Here is a 21,248-nt window from a genome sequence, read left to right as displayed (position 1 = left end):
TGGTTAATTAAATGCCAAGACTGGTTAAAACAAAAGAGCACATCTTCAATAAGCATAGTTACTTCGTTCCATAATGCACCTGAAAACTCTAAAGATTTTAAGACTACCATTTAAGACACATCATGCAGCAAGAGGATAAGCTAGAACTACATCTGAATGTCATCTTCCAATCACTGATACTTCATATATTCATTAACAAGTAGGTTTGCAATGCCTGTTACGTGCCAAGCCGGGGGCGGGGGGGAGATAAATGTCACTGCCCTCATGGAGCTACTAGCTTAATGTAAGCTATAGAGAAGCTACATGATTTTTTTGAAAGACCAAAGCGATATGTAATTTCAAATCTTAAGTGCTATAAAGAAAGAACACAGAACACTATATACCAAACTAAAAACGGAAAATGTGATCTAGATTGGGAAGTCAGCCAAAGTTCTCTGGAAGAGACATGTTCAAGCTGACACCTGAAAAAAAACAACAGTTAACTAAGTAAAGGGGTCAGCATGTACAAAGGCTGAGGTGGGAATTAGCTTCCCTACACAACTGGGAAGTGACAAACAAAAGTGACCCCAAAAAAGCTATGGGAATGTCGATTGCACTTCAGTTAGAGAGAAGATAATAAGCAAATAAACTGAGAAGGAGCTTGCAGAGCAAGGAAGGAAAGTAGGACTGTTTGGTCACTTCAGGTAATGATACAGAGTTTCAAAAAGGAAGCAGTAGTCATCTGTGTTAAGTAATGCTGAGAGGTAACAAGAGAGGCAAAACTAAAAGTCCAGTGGAGGTGACAAAATGGAAGTCACTGGTGACTTTAAAAGTACTGCTTTGTGGTCACGTAACTGTATCACCACAATATAGTTTAACCAAGAATAGCTTCTTGTGAGTTGTTACTAAGTGAAGTCAGAAGCTATTTTTGATGACTCCACCATCTTGCTACATTTTTTTTTTAAGTTCTTCTTTTTTTCCCCTTCTGTTCTTTAATTATTTAGTATTCTTTCTTATTTACTGTTCTTGCCTACTCTCTAGAAATAATAATGACAAGTTTAAAGTCAGAGCCTTACTGTGTTAGAGATAAATGATCCTGCAATTGTCATTTAGACCTAGGTCACTGATGGAGTCGGATCTCTTTTATTTTTTTTTATTTTTTTTTTTGCGGTACGCAGGCCTCTCACTGCTGTGGCCTCCCCCGTTGCGGAGCCCAGGCTCTGGACGCGCAGGCTCAGCGGCCATGGCTCACGGGCCCAGCCGCTTCGCGGCATGTGGGATCTTCCTGGACCAGGGCATGAACCCGTGTCCCCTGCATCGGCAGGTGGACTCTCAACCACTGCGCCACCAGGGAAGCCCAAGTCTGATCTCTTTACATAAGATTTCCTGGTCTATTTCCCCAGTGTGTATTTTTAGGAATAGAAAATTTTATGAAATTTTTACGAATAGTCTAATTTTATGAAAAGAAATGAAATCTCTTGCTCATTCCTGTTCTATAAAACCCAATAGTGTTATAAAAAAAATTAGAATACGTTAGTAGAATTTGTTCCTCAGAGTAATAACCAAATGCCATAGTGCTCCCTCCTTTCTCATCATTGTGACAATCAAAAATAGCCCCCCAAAATCCTAACCACTTTCGCTATGGGTATTACACTATACCAGGGGTCCCCAACCTTTTTGACACCAGGGACTAGTTTCATGGAAGACAATTTTTCCATTAACTGGGGCAGGGGGTGGGGTGGGTGGAGGATGATTTTGTGATGATTCAAGTACATTACACTTATTGTGCACTTTTTTTCCATTATTACATTGTAATATATAATGAAATAATTGTACAACTCACCTTAATGCAGAATCAGTGGGAGCCCTGAGCTTGTTTTCACTTGTCACTCACTGATAGGATTTTGATATGAGTCTGCAAGCAATTGATTTATTACGGTCTCTGTGCAGTCAAACCTCACTAATGATAATCTGTATTTGCAGCCGCTCCCCAGCACTTGCATCACAGCCTCAGCTCCACCTCAGATCATCAGGCATTAGATTCACATAAGGAGCACGCAACCTAGATCCCTCGCATGAGCAGTTCACAGTAGGGTTCCTATAAAAATCTAATGCTGCAGCTGATCTGACAGGAGGCAGAGCTCAGGCGGTAATGCAAGTGATGGGGAGCGGCTGTAAATACAGATGAAGCTTCACTCGCTCGCCCGCCACTCACCTCCTGCTGTGCGGCCCAGTTCCTAACAGGCCATGGACCACTAGTGGTCTGTGGCCCGTGGGGTTGGGGACCCCTGCACTATACCAGCCCCAGGTGAGAACAACTAGTAGCACTGTAACCTTTTTCTCTTAATGAAAATATCTCTAATGTAGACACCCGGATTTCTGCCTTAACATATAAAATATAATGAACATAATTTTAATATTTCTTGATGGCAGAGGGTCTTGACTATGAACAGTGACTATTATGTGCTATTGTAATATAATAAAGCTCTTAGAAATTAAAGTGTGTTCTATCTTTGGTCCTATATTAATTGACCCCAGGCTGTTTTATTTGAACATAGTAAGACTATTACTTGAAACACATACTGCTTTATGTATCTTTTCCATTTAATTCTTTTTGGCCAAGGTTATTTTTTCCTAGACTGTTTACATCTACCATTCTCCCTGAACTAGAGGACTTCTTAATTTGCTAATGACTAAGCTTATTAAATCAAAAGCCTGAACTGATAGATGAAGGCTTGAAGATGGCTCCATGCCTTCCTAAGAATTAAAGTGCATGGGTGTGGAGATAGCAACCTTCTAAGAATTTTTTTCTAACTTACTTTTGGTTTTGTAACTGTGCTATGACTGAAAACTCCAAAGATCTGAGCTGAATAAATCATAAATTAACAAAGCAGTTATTACTAAATAATCAATCTTCAGGACTAAAGTAGACTGCTATATACTATAAAATATTCTAATCAAGTATTATAATTATTACTAATAATACTTAAATAACTCACCTGATTTCTTTTAGTCCTTCTCTCTGGATAACTTGAAGAATTTCTTTATGACTCATGGGTGTATTGGGATATTTTTCTAAGACCTGAGAAACAAGTATATAATAGTAAATTATTTTAATTTCTTATTATAATTACATATATAAATTATATTTATTATAGCTATGTATTAATTTCCTCCAGCATATACAAATCCAGAGACTTTTCATCCCTTAAATTTTTGGATAATAAGTGGAAAATTAATGAAACGTAAATAGGATATTCTCTCCTTCAGTCACAAACCCTAAGTCAAATCCTGAAGCAGAAATGGATCAAAAAAGATAAGATTAATAATTCAATTATTATTAATGCATAATGTGAAATTATGTTTACTTTCTGCCTCCACTCCCTCATCACATGACTACCTGTGGACTTACTGGAAGCACCTTAAAGATTATCCATCTTTACATCTCCAAACAAAGTCTAGTACATCTTGGTTGCTCAGTAATTTCTTAACCAAAACAAAAGAACAATACAGTTATAATGAAATTAAAATGGTATCTGTGTTCTGGTTCTGGTGAAGATGATGTAATAAGCATAAATTATCCTGTCTCTCCCGAATACAACTAAAAACCTGGACAGAATGCATGGAGCAGCTATCTGAGGACTCTGAAAATGGTAGCAGTTGGTTTCAGGGAGGAAACCAAAATTAGAAGTACTACTAACCCAGCAGTGAGTTTCCTGGTTTTGTTTCCCCTAGGTAGACTCAAGGGCAGTCCAAACTCAGAACTGCACAGTAAGTGCAGACAGAAATGGCTCCAAAAGAAGTCTTCTCTTTTTTTTGTCCAAAAAGCAGTAAAGGGGGCCCCTAAAAGGGAGGACAATCCTCTGAGGGTTTTTTTCCCTTTCTCTCAGACCCTGCCCCCAAGCAATCCAAAGGCAGCAGCTGTGGCAGTGATGATACCAGCAGTGGCTGGACAGGGACCTAAAACTTCAAGAAAGCAGATCCCTTCCGATCCCATGAGTGTGGAGGGAATTCCCATGGTTTATATTCTTTCTCCACCATCCTGTTGCTTGGCATCAAAGGCAGATGCAGTTGTGGAAGTGTGCAGCAAAACACCAAAATGAAAACCTTAGTTATCTAGCCATAGGACAAGGAAGAAGGGTCTCTAAGAGCCAGAAAGTGTCAGGGAACTTGCAAAGAGAAAGGAGCTCAAGAAAGTGACACCATGAAGTTCTATAAACACTCCTGGGGTCACCCAAGAACTATGCCTATGTGGATCTGACCCTAAACATACTATCAGGTTCCCAAATTTGCCACTCGGTGGTGTACATGCGGGACAGATAGAAACAAAGGCTTTGAAAACTAGTCATTGGAATTTTAGTGCACAGAAGGGTAGGCAGAAACTTATGACCTGAACCTAACAAGACCAAATGCCCGCTTAAAAAAATCCTCCCATCCCTAAAAATAAAGTAATAACAACAACAACATTCTCCATATCATTTAAATGAGACAGAGTATCATAACGTTAACATCAAAATGTCTAATATATGATCCAAAATTACTTGACATATGAAGAACCAGGAAAATCTCAATAACTCACAAGAGAAAAGACAACCTACACACAACAAACCCAAGATGCTACAGACTCTGGAATTTTCAGACAAAGACTTTAAGGCAGCTACTATAACCATGCTTCAAGAAGCCAGAAAGATGATTCTTGGGGGGAAAAAAAAATAGTTAAGAGTCTCAGCAGAGAAGTAAGATTCATTACATTATTGTGTGTGTGCCTATGTGGTGTATAAAGCAAATAAAAATTTAAGACTAAAAAACACAATATCCAAAGTAAACCCAAAATTCTCTGGAGGGGCTAGACTGTAGAAGGGAGATAACAGAGGAGAGAATCAGTAAACCTGAAGATAGAGCAATAGAAACTATCCAATCTGATGAACAGAGAGAAAAATGATAGAAAAAATAAATGAACAAAGCCAACGGGACAATATCAAAAGGTTTAACATTCATGTCATCAGAGTCCCCAAAGGAGAAGATAAAGAGTAGCACACAGAAAACATACTTAAAGAAATAGCAGCAGAAAACTTCCCAAATTTGGTGAAAGATATACACTTACAATTTCAAGAGAATCAATGAATCTCAAACAACATAAATTCAAAGAAACCTGTACCCAGATATATCATAATCAAATTACTGAAAACTAAAGAAAATTTTAAAATCTTGAAGGCAGCCAAGGAAAAACAACCTTCCACTTAGGAGAAAAACAATTCCACTGACTGTGGGTTTCTCATCAGAAACTATGGAAGGCAGAAACAGTGAAGAACATTTTTAAGTGCTGAAAGGGAAGGACTTAATTCCAAAATTCCTATCTAGCAAAAATATCCTCCAAAAATGAAGGGGAAATCAAGACATTCTTAGATTAAAGGGAAATGAAGAGTATTTGCCATTAACAGACTTCTATTTTATTTTATTTATTTTTAAATTTATTTATTTATTTTTGGCTGCGTTGGGTCTTCGTTGCTGCACGCCGGCTTTCTCTAGTTGCAGCGAGCGGGGACTACTCTCCGTTGCAGTGCGAGGGCTTCTCATTGTGGTGGCTTCTCTTGTTGTGGGGCACGGGCTCCAGGCGTGCAGGCTTCAGTAGCTGTGGCTCAGTAGTTGTGGTGCACGGGCTTAGTTGCCTCCGTGGCATGTGGGCTCTTCCCAGACCAAGGCTCGAACCCGTGTCTCCTGCACTGGCAGGCAGATTCTTAACCACTGTGCCACCAGGGGAGTCCTAACAGGCTTACTTTAAATTGACTTCTTTTAAGTCAATTCTGGTTTCTTTACTTTTTTTTTTTTAATCCAAATTTTAGGTAGAAACTCTCTTATACCTAAATCACTTTCTATTCTTAGAACCCTTGGCAATTAACAAATGCAAGTGAAAGCTAAAATTGAACCAATTCTGAATAATCTATACTATACTATCAAAAGAATATCCATTAGTACAGCAAGTCAAAAACAACAGATACAGGACTTGTGTAATAGAAACCACTTGAAGTCAGATATCCTAGATCAGCCAGTAAGGTATCAAAATGTGATGTCAACAACTACCATTTATAAAGAAGACACAAACAAGTGCAGATCATTCTCTCAGTTAAACGTCTCAGCAACCTTAAAAGACAAGCCTTATTACCCCCATTTAAAAAGTGGGATAACTAATGCTCAATAAGCAACTTTCCAAACATAATGCAGCAAGACAAGTGGCAGTCGGCATTCAAACTCAGGGATATCCTGCACCCTACAGCTCACTGTGTCCTGGTCTGCATCTCTTTTTTCATTTGTTTAATCATAAAATCCAACAAATATATTTCTGTTTGTCATCCTCCCTGAGCTCTATACTACATCAGATAAATGTTATTAACCTTTCCCTCCTTAGACACTGCTCTCTCCAGACCTTTTTTTCCCAAAATGTTTCTTCTTGGTCTTTTTCTGTGGCCATCCCTTAAATACTTTACAAGCATCATTTTGCAGCTTTTGCTTTTCACTCCAACCCTCCCTGAATAAAATCATCCATTCCCAAGACTTCATCAATCACCCCTATTTTGATAAATGAAAAGAAGCAGCACAGTCCGTTTATAACTGCTTTTAAACATCAACCTCGGATGTTCCATCTCAAACTTAACATGTCCAAAATTTAACTTACTACCTTTATCCAAATTAAGGCCCATACAGAAAACTGGACCTGTATTTACTGTCTATATACTATTATAAAATTGTATAAAATTACTGAAAAAGAAAAAAAATACACCATGGACATGAGCAGATAGCTCATAAAAGAGTTAAAACAACTGGATAAAAGACATATGAAAAAATATTTGCATACTGAAATACTTACAGATGAAATTATATGATGTTGGGGATTTGCTTCAAAATTACACAAGAAGAAATTTAGATAGGAGTTTAAGTATTGCAAGACTGGCTATAAGCTGATAATTATAGAAGCTACAAGATGGGTACAAAGATATTATATTATTGTTGGCTTTTGTGTACACATTCAATATCCCATAATAAAATTTTATGGGAAAAACGATATTGAATGTCTGACTTCACTAACAATTAAATACAAAAAAAATCACTTTTCAATGGTTTTTTTCCCCTACTATTTTGGATAGCAAAAACATGGCAATAGTAAATGAACACCATGAAATGGAAATGTACACACAATCTATTGATAATATAAGAAAATATTCATTATATTACTCAATAAAGAAAAAAGTTTAAAGGCTTCTTATCTAATAATAAGATATTAACAAAACTGGTATACCTACACAATTGAATATTATATAGCTATATATGAAAAGACACTGTGTGGGGGCTGGGGACAGGGGGTCTTCTTTCAGTCTTCCTCAAATCTTGGTGTGGAATACAGGTTCTGGACAACAGAATGTGAGGGGGAGTGATAGGGAGTGATAACTTCAAAAACCCAGATTTTCAAAAGGCAGGGACACATCCCTCTTTGGCCCTTCCTCCACCCTGTTGATTTTAAAGTGGAGGAGGTAACAAAGCCATTCTGAACCATACAGATAAGGATGCACCCTAAGAACGGTGGACTAACTACACCTCCAGACTGTTGCATGAAAGAGAAATAAACTTCCAAATCATTTAAGGAACTGTTATAGGCAGCCAAAGTTATGCCTAATATGACTCACCAATCTATTCACATGACGCTTAAGTAATCGTCCTAAAACTTAAATTACATATTCCTCTGGGTTTTTTTTGTTTTTTTGCGGTACACGGGCCTCTCACTGCTGTGGCCTCTCCCGTTGCGGAGCACAGGCTCCGGACATGCAGGCCCAGCGGCCATGGCTCACGGGCCCAGCCGCTCTGCGGCATGTGGGATCTTCCCGGACTGGGGCATGAACCCGTGTCCCCTGCATCGGCAGGCAGACTCTCAACCACTGCACCACCAGGGAAGCCTCTATTCCTCTGATTTTTAAGCTCCCTGTCACTTTTTTTAAAAAATTAACTAAAATTAAAATAAAATCTGAATTCCCAATACAGTTTAAAAGATTCTACATGAAACTCTACATCTCGCTTTTCTCATATTACCTTCTTGCCCTTTCTCAAACATAACCAATTCATTCCTTATTCAGGGTCTCTATACCTGCTCCCTCTTGCAATGTTTTTCCCCAGAGATTCATGGACTCTCCCTCACTTCACTTCTTCAGAGATATTCCTGACCACTCTAAAATACACTCAGACACTCACAAGCACCACCACTGCTAAACACACACACACATTTTATTACTTTAGCCAGATTTTCCCCCCAGCTTTACTGAGATATAATCGACAAATAACACTATGTAAGTTTAAGGTGTACAACGTGATGATTTGATATACATATATATTGTTCAATGATTACCACATTAAGGGTTGATTAACACATTCATTGCCTCACACAGGTACCCTTTTCTGTGTGTGATGACAACATTTCAGACCTACTCTGTAAGCAAATTTCAAGTATATAATGCAGTATTGTTAACTATAGTCATCATGCTGTGCATCAGATCCCCAGAACATATTCATCTTATAACTGCTCATTTGTATCCTTCGACCAACATCTCCCAATTTCTCCTACCACTCAACTCCTGGTAACCATCAATCTACACTGTTTCTAAGAGTTTAACTTCTTTGGATTCCATATATAAATGAGATCATGCAGTATTTGTCTCTGTCTGACTTATTTCACTTAGCAGAACGCCTTCAAGGTTCATCTAAGTTGTCGCATATGGTACATTTTCCTCTTTTTATGGCTGAATAATATTATTACATACATATATATATAAATTTTCTTTATCCAGTCATCTGTTGTTGGACACTTACGTTTTTTCCATGTCTTGGCTACTGTGAAAAATCCTGCAATGAACCAAGGGTGCAGATATCTCTCCAAGACAGTAATTTCATTTCCTTCGGATATATCCCCAGAAGTAGGACTGCTGGATCATATGGTAGTTCTATTTTTAATTTTTTGAGGAACCTACAAACTGTTTTCCATAATGCTGTACCAATTTACGTAACATAAAAAGAGTTCTTACGTAGAGACATACACATAAAAGATGGCCAAAAAAGAACACAAAAGACTGATATCCCTTTCAAAGAAAAACTCGAGCTCACCCCAAACATTAAAGACATATCTTCCTATAGTGCTGCCCAGATAATACATACAAAAATTTTACATCTTTCTCTTAATTCCTACATACAACTGCCTTACAGTTACAAACATCATGTAGCCATTCTATTTCATATGCCCCTCACAACAATCCAAGAAACAGCAGAGCAGGTTTAGTTATAGGAAAGGAAAGGAAGACTCAAGAGAATAGCATAGCCTAAACTTAAGATGTCAGAACTCTTAATTCCCCACACTAAAGAGGGTACTAACAAAGCTTTATATAAAGCAAAGATTTCAATGAGGAAAAAAATTTTCTTTTATCAACTAAAATATGCATTGGAATGATGAAAACTATGCTTCTGCTGAATGATGGGTAGGTTCTTACTTGCTGAGGCAGAAAAACTAAGAGGACTGCAGAAACGTTGCTTGATATTTTGGTTAAGATGGGGATTGTGACCATCAAGTATAAAGATCAGATACAGACCTTTTTCTCACAGGTCTTTTCTGAAACGTGACAAAACTAGCTTAATGCAAATGGCAGCCCCCACATATATCTATAATTAAGTCAATATCTTAAGAGATGGGTTCCTGGCTGTGTCTTTGATAGTGAACAAGAACATAAAACTGAAAAATAAGATCCTGGTGGGGCCTAGGAAGATTCTTTGTATTTCTCAAACTGTGGTTCTCAAACTCTAGACAAGGGTGTTCCACCAACTTACAGTGATATTTCATAGTATTCCACACAGAAATTCATTTCATGTGCTGAGTTAAACCTATACACAGTCATATATACCATATATAAAGCAACAAGGGCTTCCCCCCAATGGTAATACATATTCATTCTAGAAAATTTAGACCATACTCCCCCCCCCACCTCAAATTATATGCAAAGGGGGATTCTGCCATGAGAGAATAGGATTTAACATTTTGGCTGTCCCTTCCACAGGTTTTTTTCTATAACATTTTGCAGTTGACATCCTTCTGCATATACTAGTTTGTACCTCTTTTTAAAAGCCCTTTTTGCAAATCTTGCAACAGTTATTATTGATATATTTCATAGCAGCATGATACTCCACTGATTGATATATATACATATATACACACATATATATACACCCACACACATACATATACACACTAAATCACTTAATCCATTTCCTACTGTTGCACATTTAGACTGCTTAAAGAGGCACTCTTTCCCGATGGTTACCAACACATGTTTAGAGTGAGACAGATCTTAATTTTATACCTGACTCTAAAATTTAAAGCTCTGTGACCTTAGAAAGTTAATCTCTGGGTCTTAGTTTCATCAGTAAAATCAAAACAAGAAAAACATCTATAACTCATGGAGTGGCCATGGGAGACAAATAGAATATTTTATTTTGAGCTGCTTAGCTCAGAATTTGAGGATATATAAAATTCTCAATAAATGTGTGCTATTGTCTCCTTTTTTTTTTCTTTAACTGTAACAAATGCCACCAAGTGCTTCTGACTATTTTCAAAGTCTTCTAACAACTGGAACTGCTGTATAAAGTTATTTTAATATATAATATTGCCAAATTGCTTTCCACCATGTGTACGGGAGTTTCACTATTGTTAACCATTAACCAACATTCATATTACTTTTTAAATCCTTGGTAATTATTTGAAAAAATATATAAAAAATTTTTAATTTTAGCTACTAATGAAGTTGAACTTGTCCTACGTTTTTAGACTTTCATATTTCCTCTTTTTGAAATAAGCTATCTGATCTAAATAAAAATCAGATTAAAAAATAAAATTATAGGGCTTCCCTGGTGGCGCAGTGGTTGAGAGTCCGCCTGCCGATGCAGGGGACACGGGTTTGTGCCCCCGTCTGGGAAGATCCCACATGACGCAGAGTGGCTGGGCCCATGACCCATGGCCGCTGAGCCTGCGCGTCCGGAGCCTGTGCTCCTCAACGGGAGAGGCCACAACAGTGAGAGGCCCGCGCACCCCTCCCCCTAAAAAATAAATAAAATAAAATTATAAAATTTAATAGCTACATCACACGCAAAAAAAATCAGAGGTCTGTTTGAACATCAGAAATACATTCCTTTTATTTCCATTACAGAAAGTAGTATATTCAATGATTTGTCAGATAAAATTACAACTCTACCTAAACAAAATTTATTTCTGCCAACAAATTAAAAGAGTGAAAATGCACAACCTATTGGACAAAAGCAAAAATGCATCAAAAGCATTGGTGTAGGGACTTCCCTGGTGGCGCAGTGGTTAAGAATTTGCCTGCCATTGCAGGGGACACGGGTTCAAGCCCTGGTCTGGGAAGATCCCACATGCGGTGGAGCAACTAAGCCTGTGCGCCACAACTACTGGGCCTGCGAGCCACAACTACTGAAGCCACATGCCACAACTACTGAAGCCCGCACACCTAGAGCCTGTGATCCGCAACAAGAGAAGCCACCGCACCGCAACGAAGAGTAGCCCCCGCTCACCACAACTAGAGAAAGCCTGCGCACAGCAACGAAGACCCAACGCAGCCAAAAATTAATTAATTAATTTTTAAAAGACTTAAAAAGCACTGGTGTGGGTATAAGTGAGGCTTTATATTTAGTTGCTATTCCAGGCCGATTCACTTCTAACACAGAACTCCCCCTCAAACAGCCCATTTGGTTACTGGAAGAAAACATACTGCCACTGAAGTCTAAGAACTCTGTTGCTACAACTTCTGCTTAAGAAAAGTGGGAAGATATAGAGATTTTTGTAAACCATACTGAAAAATGCTGGAGTTGATACAAGAAAAACACTTTGTGCAACAGGTGTTATGCTTGCCTTAATCAAAAAATAGAAGGGATTTCTAGGGAAACTGATATAATCATCTACCTGGCAATTAAATTTTACTCTGTTACTATCATTAGGAAATCCTGAATACTAAAATGTATGACACAAATTTACATAATACTACAAATGTGGGATTTGCTTTATTTTCTTCCACATTTCAAGTTTTTATAACAAATACTCCAAACCAGCATACAATGGATTGACTAAGACTCAGTTTTGGTGGTCTCTGTAAAGGATGTTATTAACATAATTAAGAGGTTTCAGTTGGGGGGAAAAAGTTTAATCGATGCAAAATATGAAAGTGCTTCAAAGTGTATAGAGCTCAAATAGCCTGCACCTAATAGCTCTAAGACATAATATTGATGACTAAAAGCTCTCAATCTTAACCCTTCATCTGTATAATGAGGGTAGTAACACCCTCATAGATAGGAACATTAAGTAAAACATTCTGCAGTATTCTTGACTTAGCACAAGTGACATAAATGGTAGCTTTTGTTATTACTAATAAATTATATGACAAAAATCTTTTCCAGTTCACATTTGATATCCCGATCTAAAATTTCACCAGTATTCTTAAGGGGGATGAAAAATACAAAAGATAGCATGTTTTTCTCCGGCTGCCCCTTTGATTTTTCCACTATTTTTTTTCACAAGTAGTTAACAATGCCCTATACTGCCAATAATACTAAACATTAGACAAAAACTAAAATTTACAAAAATATGAAACAGCTTTAAGTTAAATGCCAAGACTTCAGTCCCTATAAAGTCATTTATATGTTCTTTAAATCCTATTTACATTACAGATATCCAAATATAAAGACTAGATATTAAGCTATTCTGCAAGAAAAACAAGCACAAAATATCACAGAATAAGGCACTTGCATTCATATGCAAAAATATTTTGATTAATTCATCATAATGAGGCAGAATATCAGAGTTCAAATCCCAACTCTACCAGAAAAGTGGTGATGAGCAAACTGGGGAATGTGGCTGCCCTACTGTTCATCTGAACTGGTGGCTTTCTGTCCAAGAAGCTACAAAATGGAAATTAATAAAAATTTCTCTGGCATATCAAATCTTAATAGAAAGGTAACTATTAATCCACTATCAGAATGAACTCTATTTAGAATTTAAAACATTTATATTATCCATGGTAATGGTAATAATAAAAATATTTTGATTTATTATCTAGAGCAAGGAATTACTTTATTTTAATATGGGTGAATTTTACTATTTATATAAAAATACTTAAGTATGCTGACATAGGACATTAAGCTATTGGAAATAGAGACCTAAAATTTCTGTGTGCCTTTTTAATGAAAATTAATTTCATTGATTTTCTAGGTATACTGTTTTTTCAAGAAATAAAATAGAAGAAACCAGTTAGTTAAAACTGCTTAAGGGATGTTTACTTTCCTTAAAAAAAAAAAAAGTTTATGACTAGTACCTTTACATACTAGGCATCTGAAATTAATTTTAATTTAGAAAATTATTTACGCTAAATTTTCTCAATATTTAAAACTATAAATCATTTAGTTTGGGAGAGAAAGAGAAATGTTTTTCAACTAAAGACTTAAGTATTCTACTTTTTAACTTTTTAGTATGAACATTTTAAAACATATACAAAAGTAGAGAGGAACTTCCCTGGCGATTCAGTGGTTAAGACTCTGCACTTCCACTGCAGGTGGTGTGGGTTCGATCCCTGGTCGGGGAACTAAGATCCCACGGGCCTTGACGTGTGGCCAAAAAATTTAAAAAAAAAATTGTTTTGAAAAAAAAAATTATTGGGAACACTGCAATCAACAATTGTCGACACATGGCTTACTTTGTTTCATCTATACCTCCAGCCACTCTACCTCTACAAAGTGGATTATCCTGAAGCAAATCTCAAACATTTCATTCATAAATACTTTAGTACAGATCTCTAAAAAAGGATAAGGACTCATTTTTTTAAAGATAAAAATACCATTTTATACCTCAGAATGTAACTATAGTTCCTTCATTATCAAATTATTTACACAATGTCTTCAATTTTCATGGGGGGAAAAACACTTTTAACAGTTAGTTTGTTCAAATCGGTATCCAAAGAAGACCCATACATACCACATTTGGTTAACACACGTCTTAAAGTCTCTGTTAATCTATGGATTTCTCCTTGTTTTCTTCCAATTTATTTACTGAAGAAACCAAGAAAACTGTACTATAGTTTCCCACATTCTGTATTTTGCTAATTGTATGGTACTCTGTCCCTCATATTTCCTGAAAATTAGAATTACCTAGAGGGCTGCTCAGATTCAGATTTTGTTTTACCAAAAGAACTTCATAGACAGTGTTGTTTACTTCCCCTCCCCCTCCCCCCACCCCACACACATGAGAACACACAAAATATCTGTGGTCTCTTTTTTGAGATGTCAAGATGAATCAGGGGAACAGATGTCCTCCTGATCCACCCATTACAAAGTTTCCCATCAGCATTCCAACCTAATTGCTTTAGTAACCACTGATTAGTAGCCACTATTCAGACTCATTATTTAGGTGTTGAAAAATGGTGATAGCCTATCTTTCCTTCTTCATTTATAAGCTAGAATCCTTCTAAAAATAAATGCTTTCCTCCATCTACTAGTTGGTTATCTGAAGTACATACAACTCATATAGAAAAAAGCAGGATAAGTGCTTGATTCTGTCATATTTATTAATTATCAGAATAATTAGCTAGTTTTTCTAGTATACTCCAAAAGTGAATGGGGCTTTTTTGTTTGTTTATCTGACACACCATTAGGAATATTATGAATACCATTTTATGGAATACCATTATGAATTTTAATATATTTTTGTGCTTTAATTACTGTATTTCCTCACTTGTAAACTGGTTATTCATAATCACTGTCTGCTTGTATATATACCACTTGTATGAGCTCTAGTTTTCATATTAAATTATTAAATATATTAAAACTTTTACTGTCACATTTACTGCAAATACTTTTTCCCTTTTATTCTTCATCTTTTCATTACTGTTTTTTCCATGGAGGCTTTTATTAGTTTCATGTCTTATAACTCACTGGTCTTTTCTTTTGATTTCTTTTAGCACGTCTATGTTTAAGTGCAGTTTCCCTCCCTTCAATAGCTTAATATTCCTCCATCTTTCCATTTACAATTAACTCTTTTAATTATAAGAAATTGTACATAAACAGTGAGAAAAAATGTTCAGAGGCACACTAGAGAAACCCAAGAGAGAGAGATGGAGAGGAAAACAAAACGGCCACATATATTTCTGAGCAAAAATACCATACTCCATTACCATTACAACACTATTACTGTATAGCTATTACTATTACATTATTTTACCAGGAGTTAATTTAAGTGGAAAGACTATAGTAGTTTCACAAAACATTTAGTTTACTTTAACCACAGGAGGGCAGTGTTTATCAAACAAAACATTATTCCATTGGAATTGTTCATTAATCTACAAAACAATTTTTAGGAACTATTTTATGGCAAACTGAATAACTGTTCAGAAGAATTAAAATCAACACTACACAGAATTAAAGTATGATAAAATAAATCTGTTTTTCTAAAGTGTACCTAATACATCTATTTCTTTACTTGTAGATTCTTACATCCAGCTAAGAAAAGGATACAAAACTTATACTTTCTGAGTATTCAAGAATAATGTAAACAGCTCCTAAATTTGGGTTCAATTCTCGCCTAAATAACAGCAGTATTTCAATTACTGCTGCACTTACGAGTTCATTACATTCATATACACAGATATGTAGAAGCTAACTTTTGTGTAGTCTGGAAAATTTTATTTTACATTTAAAATATACATATAAAAACACGGTACTCTTGGGACTTCCCTGGTGGTCCAGTGGTAAAGAATCCGCCTTACAATGCAGGGGATGCAGGTTCGATCTCTGGTCAGGGAACAAAGATCCCACGTGCCACGGGGCAACTAGGCCTGCGGGCCACAACTACTGAGCTCCCGCTTCCCAACTAGAGCCCGCGTGTCACAAACTACAGAGCCCACGCGCCCTGAAGCCTGAGTGCCACAACTAGAGAGAGAGAACCCACACGCCACAACTAGAGAGAAGCCCGCGCACCACAGCAAAGAGCCAGCGTGCAGCGACCAAGACCCGACGCAGCCAAAAATAAATTAAATAAATAAATAATAAATAAATCTTAAAAAACAGACATGGTAATCTTTACAGATTTACTGCAGTGTCATATGACTTATTTACTGTCCAAAAGCTTTAATTTAATGTCACAGTAGTGAATGAGGTCCCCCAGGAAACATGCAGAATGAGAAGTGGTGAGACTATGCTACCGAACAAATGGTGGGGGGCGGGGGGTCAGCACTCAATGGGAGGGCCATAGGTGGCAACAAGGAGTTAAAAGAACTCTTCCCAGAACACTGAAGGGAAACATGGAATCAAAGAATAACTGTTTTGTCAAATGGACCTGAACAAGTTTCACTGAACCAGGATAAAAGGAAACAGAGGTATCCCTAGCTATACCGACTCTCCCCATGCCAATACCAGAGGCAAATAGATTCAGAGTTTGACAAATCTCTCTTTATCCAAACTTGTGCTACTTATAATTTGACACTAGAAAACAAATGAATTCAGAGGATGCAGTATCCCTCACCTACCAAACTCACTAAACAAACACTTACTAGAAGTTCAGGAGCTGAACAGATAATAATAAGGAAGCATGGAACTGAGATGTAAGGAATACGGATAGAGCCAAATATCTGAAAATTAAAGAGGGAAAAGGACCTTACCTGGCTGCTGAGCAGTATCTGTTGATCACTAACTACCTCTGTCCTGAGATGCACTCCTCTGTTTAGCTTCTGTGACACCAGACTCTCCTTGTTTCCCTCCTACCTCTCCACCAGCAATTCTTCATTCTCCACAATCTCTGAATGTTGATCCTTCTCAAGATTCTCTTCTTGTCTCAATTTCTACTCTCCTAGGGCATTTTCATCCTCCCATGGTTTCCAAAAATAATTGTGCTCCTACAGCAGAATTCCATACACCCCAGTAGTGCTTATCACACTGTATTTATTATAATTGCATTTTAAATCATCTGTCTTGCCCACTGGTACATAAGCTGCACGAGGACTGGGACCACCTGTCCTGTTCACCTAGCACCCCTTAGTGCCTATCATAGGATAGGTCTAAAACATGTGATGGTTGCCTGGTGGAATTAAGAACACAGGGAGCAACACTGCCTTTAGACAAGAGTAAAAATGCCTCTTTTTTTTTTAACAAAAAAGAAGGCTGAAAGGTGAGTGCCAAAGCAAATATGTTTGTAGATTCAGGGGCAGAAACTTGAATGTAAGAATAGACTGAAACTATTTAAATACATATCTATACAGAAAGGTAGCTACGGATATCCAGAGATTACAGAGGCTGGCTTTGTAAGCTCAGGGGTATAGCTTTACCTAAAGGTCCTTCAATTCTGAACAGCTCTATCAAGTCATTCTGATCTGCTAGATTAGATTCTTTTCACCTGATTATCCAAGTGTTATGCACACTCCCTGGTTCAAGCAAAAAAAAATTCTCAGCACCTAATTCTCCCAAAACTCTGAAGAATTAATAATAGTAACAGTTAATACTAATCTAGAATTTAAGTGCCAGGTACTGTTCTAAGTACTTTACATATATTAGCTCATTTAATCGCTACAATAAATCTATGAGGTAGATAACCATTATGGCATTTTCTTCAGATGTGAAGACTGAGGCACAGAGAAAATAAGTAACTTGCCCAAGGTCACATCAGCTAATAAGTGATGGAAGACAAGCTTCTTTGCTTCTAAGCATCAAGCTATACTGCCTCTCAATCAGTTATACATCCATACTACTCCTAAAATTAACTCTTACTGTAACAAACATTTACTAAGTGCTTCATAAGTGCCAAAAACTGGAGATACAAAGATGAATAAGAAACAGGCCCTGCAGTTCACAACTAGGGTAGAGGGCAAGTAGGGGAAGGGAAAATGGACAACTATAATATGAGAGAAGAAATACTGAAAAGATACATAAAGAAACAAAGGTAAAGAAGATTTAACTCTCCCTATTATGCAATATTTCAAATACAGAGGAAACTTACAAAATAATAAAACACTTATGTATCAACTGACAAGCTTTGTCAAATCCACAAACGGAAATGAGTAGAAATTAGGTGGTGGTTACACGGGTGTATACATTTGTCAGAAAGAAGTCAGCTGTATGCTTAAAAGGCATGTATTGTATTACACGGAAATTATACCTCAATAAAGGTGGCATATACCTCAATAAGCTGATATTTAAAGAAATTAAAACAAAATGTATGAATAGTGAAAAATTTACCACACTCCCTGAAATTCAAGAGAAGCACAAATTAAGGGGAAAAAAAATTGAAAATGGGTTAGGATGGAAGTTACGATTTGTATTAAACGCAACTTACTCATATCTGAGAATCAGACTGTTTTAATACCTTAAATGATCAAAACAACAGAGGCAGTGAAGAGAGTTGGGGGCTGGTAGGTAGGGAAAGTGAGGAGAAGAAAGAATATAAGTTCTCTGCTTGCTAAATAAATAAATCCTTAGGGTAAAAGACAGCGCATCCATTGTATCCAACAAACAAAAATAAAAATGGGATGCCAAGAAATGGTGGAAAATATACAGCAAGTCCTTGCTTTTAGAGAAGTTAGTATTCTAGTAGTAGAAATAAACGATAAATATGTAAGCAAGGCTTTTTGGTGGCACAGTGGTTGTGTGTCTGCCTGCCGATGCAGAGGACACGGGTTCGTGCCCTGGTCCGGGAAGATCCCACATGCCGCGGAGCGGCTGGGCCAGTGAGCCATGGCCGCTGAGCCTGCGCGTCTGGAGCCTGTGCTCCGCAACGGGAGAGGCCGCAACAGTGAGAGGCCGGCATACCGCAAAAAAGTATATATATATATGTAAGCAAAAATTTTTTTTCTGATAGTGATAAGTACAATAAACAAAATAAAACAGGGTGACAAGTTTGACAGTGAATGGGAAGAGACAGGGTTCAACTGAGTGGTCAGGCTCAATGACCATGCAACATTTAAGCTGAGAACTGACTGACAAGTTGCCAGGCATGGGAATATTTAATATCTATTTGATTAGTTTAGCTCAAAGAAGTTTTAGTTTATATAGCCACATGGAAAATAAAATTCAAACCTAATAATAAGTATTTCATCAGGGTGGTTTCACTTACAAAACAAATGAAAAACCAGGTAACATGTTAAAAAAAAAAAGGCATAAAGTAAAATGTTTCATTCCCCTCATCTTCCATCCCTTCCCATTCTCCCCTAGCTCCTCCCCCATGTCCCATCTCCCTCCCATTCTCGCCCATCCCCTCCTCAGACACTTATTAGTTTCCTGTATATCCTTCTAGCATTAAAGCAATCATAAACAAACACAAATATATTTTTTCTCACTTTTGCAAACAAAAGGCAGCAAGGCATATACAATATTCCAATACATGACCTTTTTCATTTAATACATCTTAGAGGTCTTTATGTTTATATAAAAAGCTTTTTTTACAGTTGCATAATATTCCATTATATGAAAATACCACAATTTATTCAACCAGTCTTCTAACGATGGACTGGGGGGCTGCTTCCCTTCTTCTGTATAGTATACAGCAGAAACAATTAGTACCCTGTATCACAACTCCTCAGCCCACGGATGAACTCAGCCTCAGTTGCTGTAGGCAATTCCCACTTAAACTCACAGTGTCCAACTCATGCTGATAGTAGCCTATCTCAAGGTTCCATAAGTCTCTCCACTTTCCTGCCTCAGGAACTTCTCCTATACCAAGGGAGCCCAAAAAGCAACAGGGCAGTCCAGAAGAGCAAGGGAGTTAGCAACCTTACTGGAGTTAGCAATTTTAAACCAACTGCTGGGGAAAGTGGAGTTGCTATTGAATAAATGTTCCAGATCCTATCTTAAACCACTTGTACATGTACAATAAGCCCACAAAGGAAGAAGTCATGGTGACAAGGACAAAGGCTATGCATGAGCCCATCAGCATAGCCTTCTTCTCTCAAAACTGACACAGCTTAGCTACTGTTGCTGCTGAGTGTCCACAACTGGTCATCAGCAAAGGCAAACTCTGAGCCCCCTATTTGTTACAATCCCTCAAAGAGATGAGCTAAGCATTTGGATGGCAAGTTGACTACACTGGACCTCCTCCACCCTGAAGCGGCAGCAATTTGTCCTTACTGGCACTGACAACCATTCTGATAAGTTTGCCTTCCCTGCCTTCAGTGCCTCAGCCAGCACCACTAGCCAAATGTACCTAGTTTACGAACATGGGGCAAACACTGCCTCAGACCAAGTGACTCTTTTCTTTACAATGAACAAAATTTAACAATGGGCAGTGAGCACTGATCTCACCATACACTATATCACCAAGAAGCAGTAAGCCTGAGAGGACACTGGAATGGCCTCCAAAATACAGTAAATGCATCCTAAAAGTACAGTACAGAGGTGTGAATAGAAATAGGATTGGTTCCTATAACCCTAGTGAGTAAATAAAAGAATTCGTTTCCCATTCCTGCAACTTTAGGCTCTGCTAGAATTAGAGATCTTTATTCCCATGGGGAAACATTTTTAATCAGAGGGCTTTTAATCTGAATCTGAAGTTAACAACTGTTGGTCACTTTGGGCTCTTCATGCTGATGGACCAGGAGGCAAAAAAAAGGAGTTACTATAATGTTGGGATAACTAACCGTACTAGTTAGGTGGTTCTCAGCACTTCCAAGCCTGGTAATAACAGGCAACAGCAGCATAAGGCAAAGGCATGAATAAGGGAAAGGCAAACAGGGGCTCAGTCCCTTCAGGAACGATCGTCTGGGTCACCCTACCAGGCAAGCAACCTAGATTAGCTGAAGTCTGGCCAAGGGTGAAGGAAATCCAGAATACATGGAATTGGAGGGAAATGATGAACCTATGGCCTTGGAACCAGGCACTGTAGCAGAGACTATAGCTTATTCCATTAAACGTCCTGTATTAAGTCATTTTTAGAGACTGCTGCCAGCCTCTATCTTGAGAAGTTGGTAACAAGAGTCGGTTTAATATGGAGCACTAGCTGTGTAAGAAATAAACCATAACAGAATCTTCCAGTGTCCTGCAACACTCACACTGCCAACGTCCCACCTCTCCACATGCTGCTCTCTGTACCTGACATAACTCTCTGCTCCTTTCTATATCTGAAAGTTTATCTGTCATCTAACAAAACAGCAAAAATTTTCAAAACTGGTGATATTCAATCCTTCGAGGGTTGAGTAAGACAGGCA

The 21,248-nt window shown here is 37.6% G+C and overlaps 2 protein-coding genes across 3 annotated transcripts in view; both read right to left on the bottom strand.

Annotated features, from left to right (window-relative positions):
* The window catches only part of DTNB (dystrobrevin beta), a 608,309-nt gene that overhangs the window by 368,531 nt on the left and 218,530 nt on the right, over nt 1–21,248 (bottom strand). The gene's annotated exons all lie outside the window — the stretch shown is intronic.
* Nucleotides 1–21,248, bottom strand: part of ASXL2 (ASXL transcriptional regulator 2) — a 133,122-nt gene that overhangs the window by 84,210 nt on the left and 27,664 nt on the right. Inside the window, exon 2 of the mRNA XM_033425089.2 lies at nt 2,979–3,061. Coding sequence (XP_033280980.1) covers nt 2,979–3,061 — 83 coding nt within the window. The remainder of the gene's footprint in view (nt 1–2,978; nt 3,062–21,248) is intronic.

Source organism: Orcinus orca, chromosome 13 (genome assembly GCF_937001465.1).
Source record: "Orcinus orca chromosome 13, mOrcOrc1.1, whole genome shotgun sequence".
NCBI classification, from domain to species: domain Eukaryota; kingdom Metazoa; phylum Chordata; class Mammalia; order Artiodactyla; family Delphinidae; genus Orcinus; species Orcinus orca.
The sequence above is the reverse complement of the archived record's forward strand: the minus strand, read 5'-3'. Positions and strand labels throughout refer to the sequence as shown.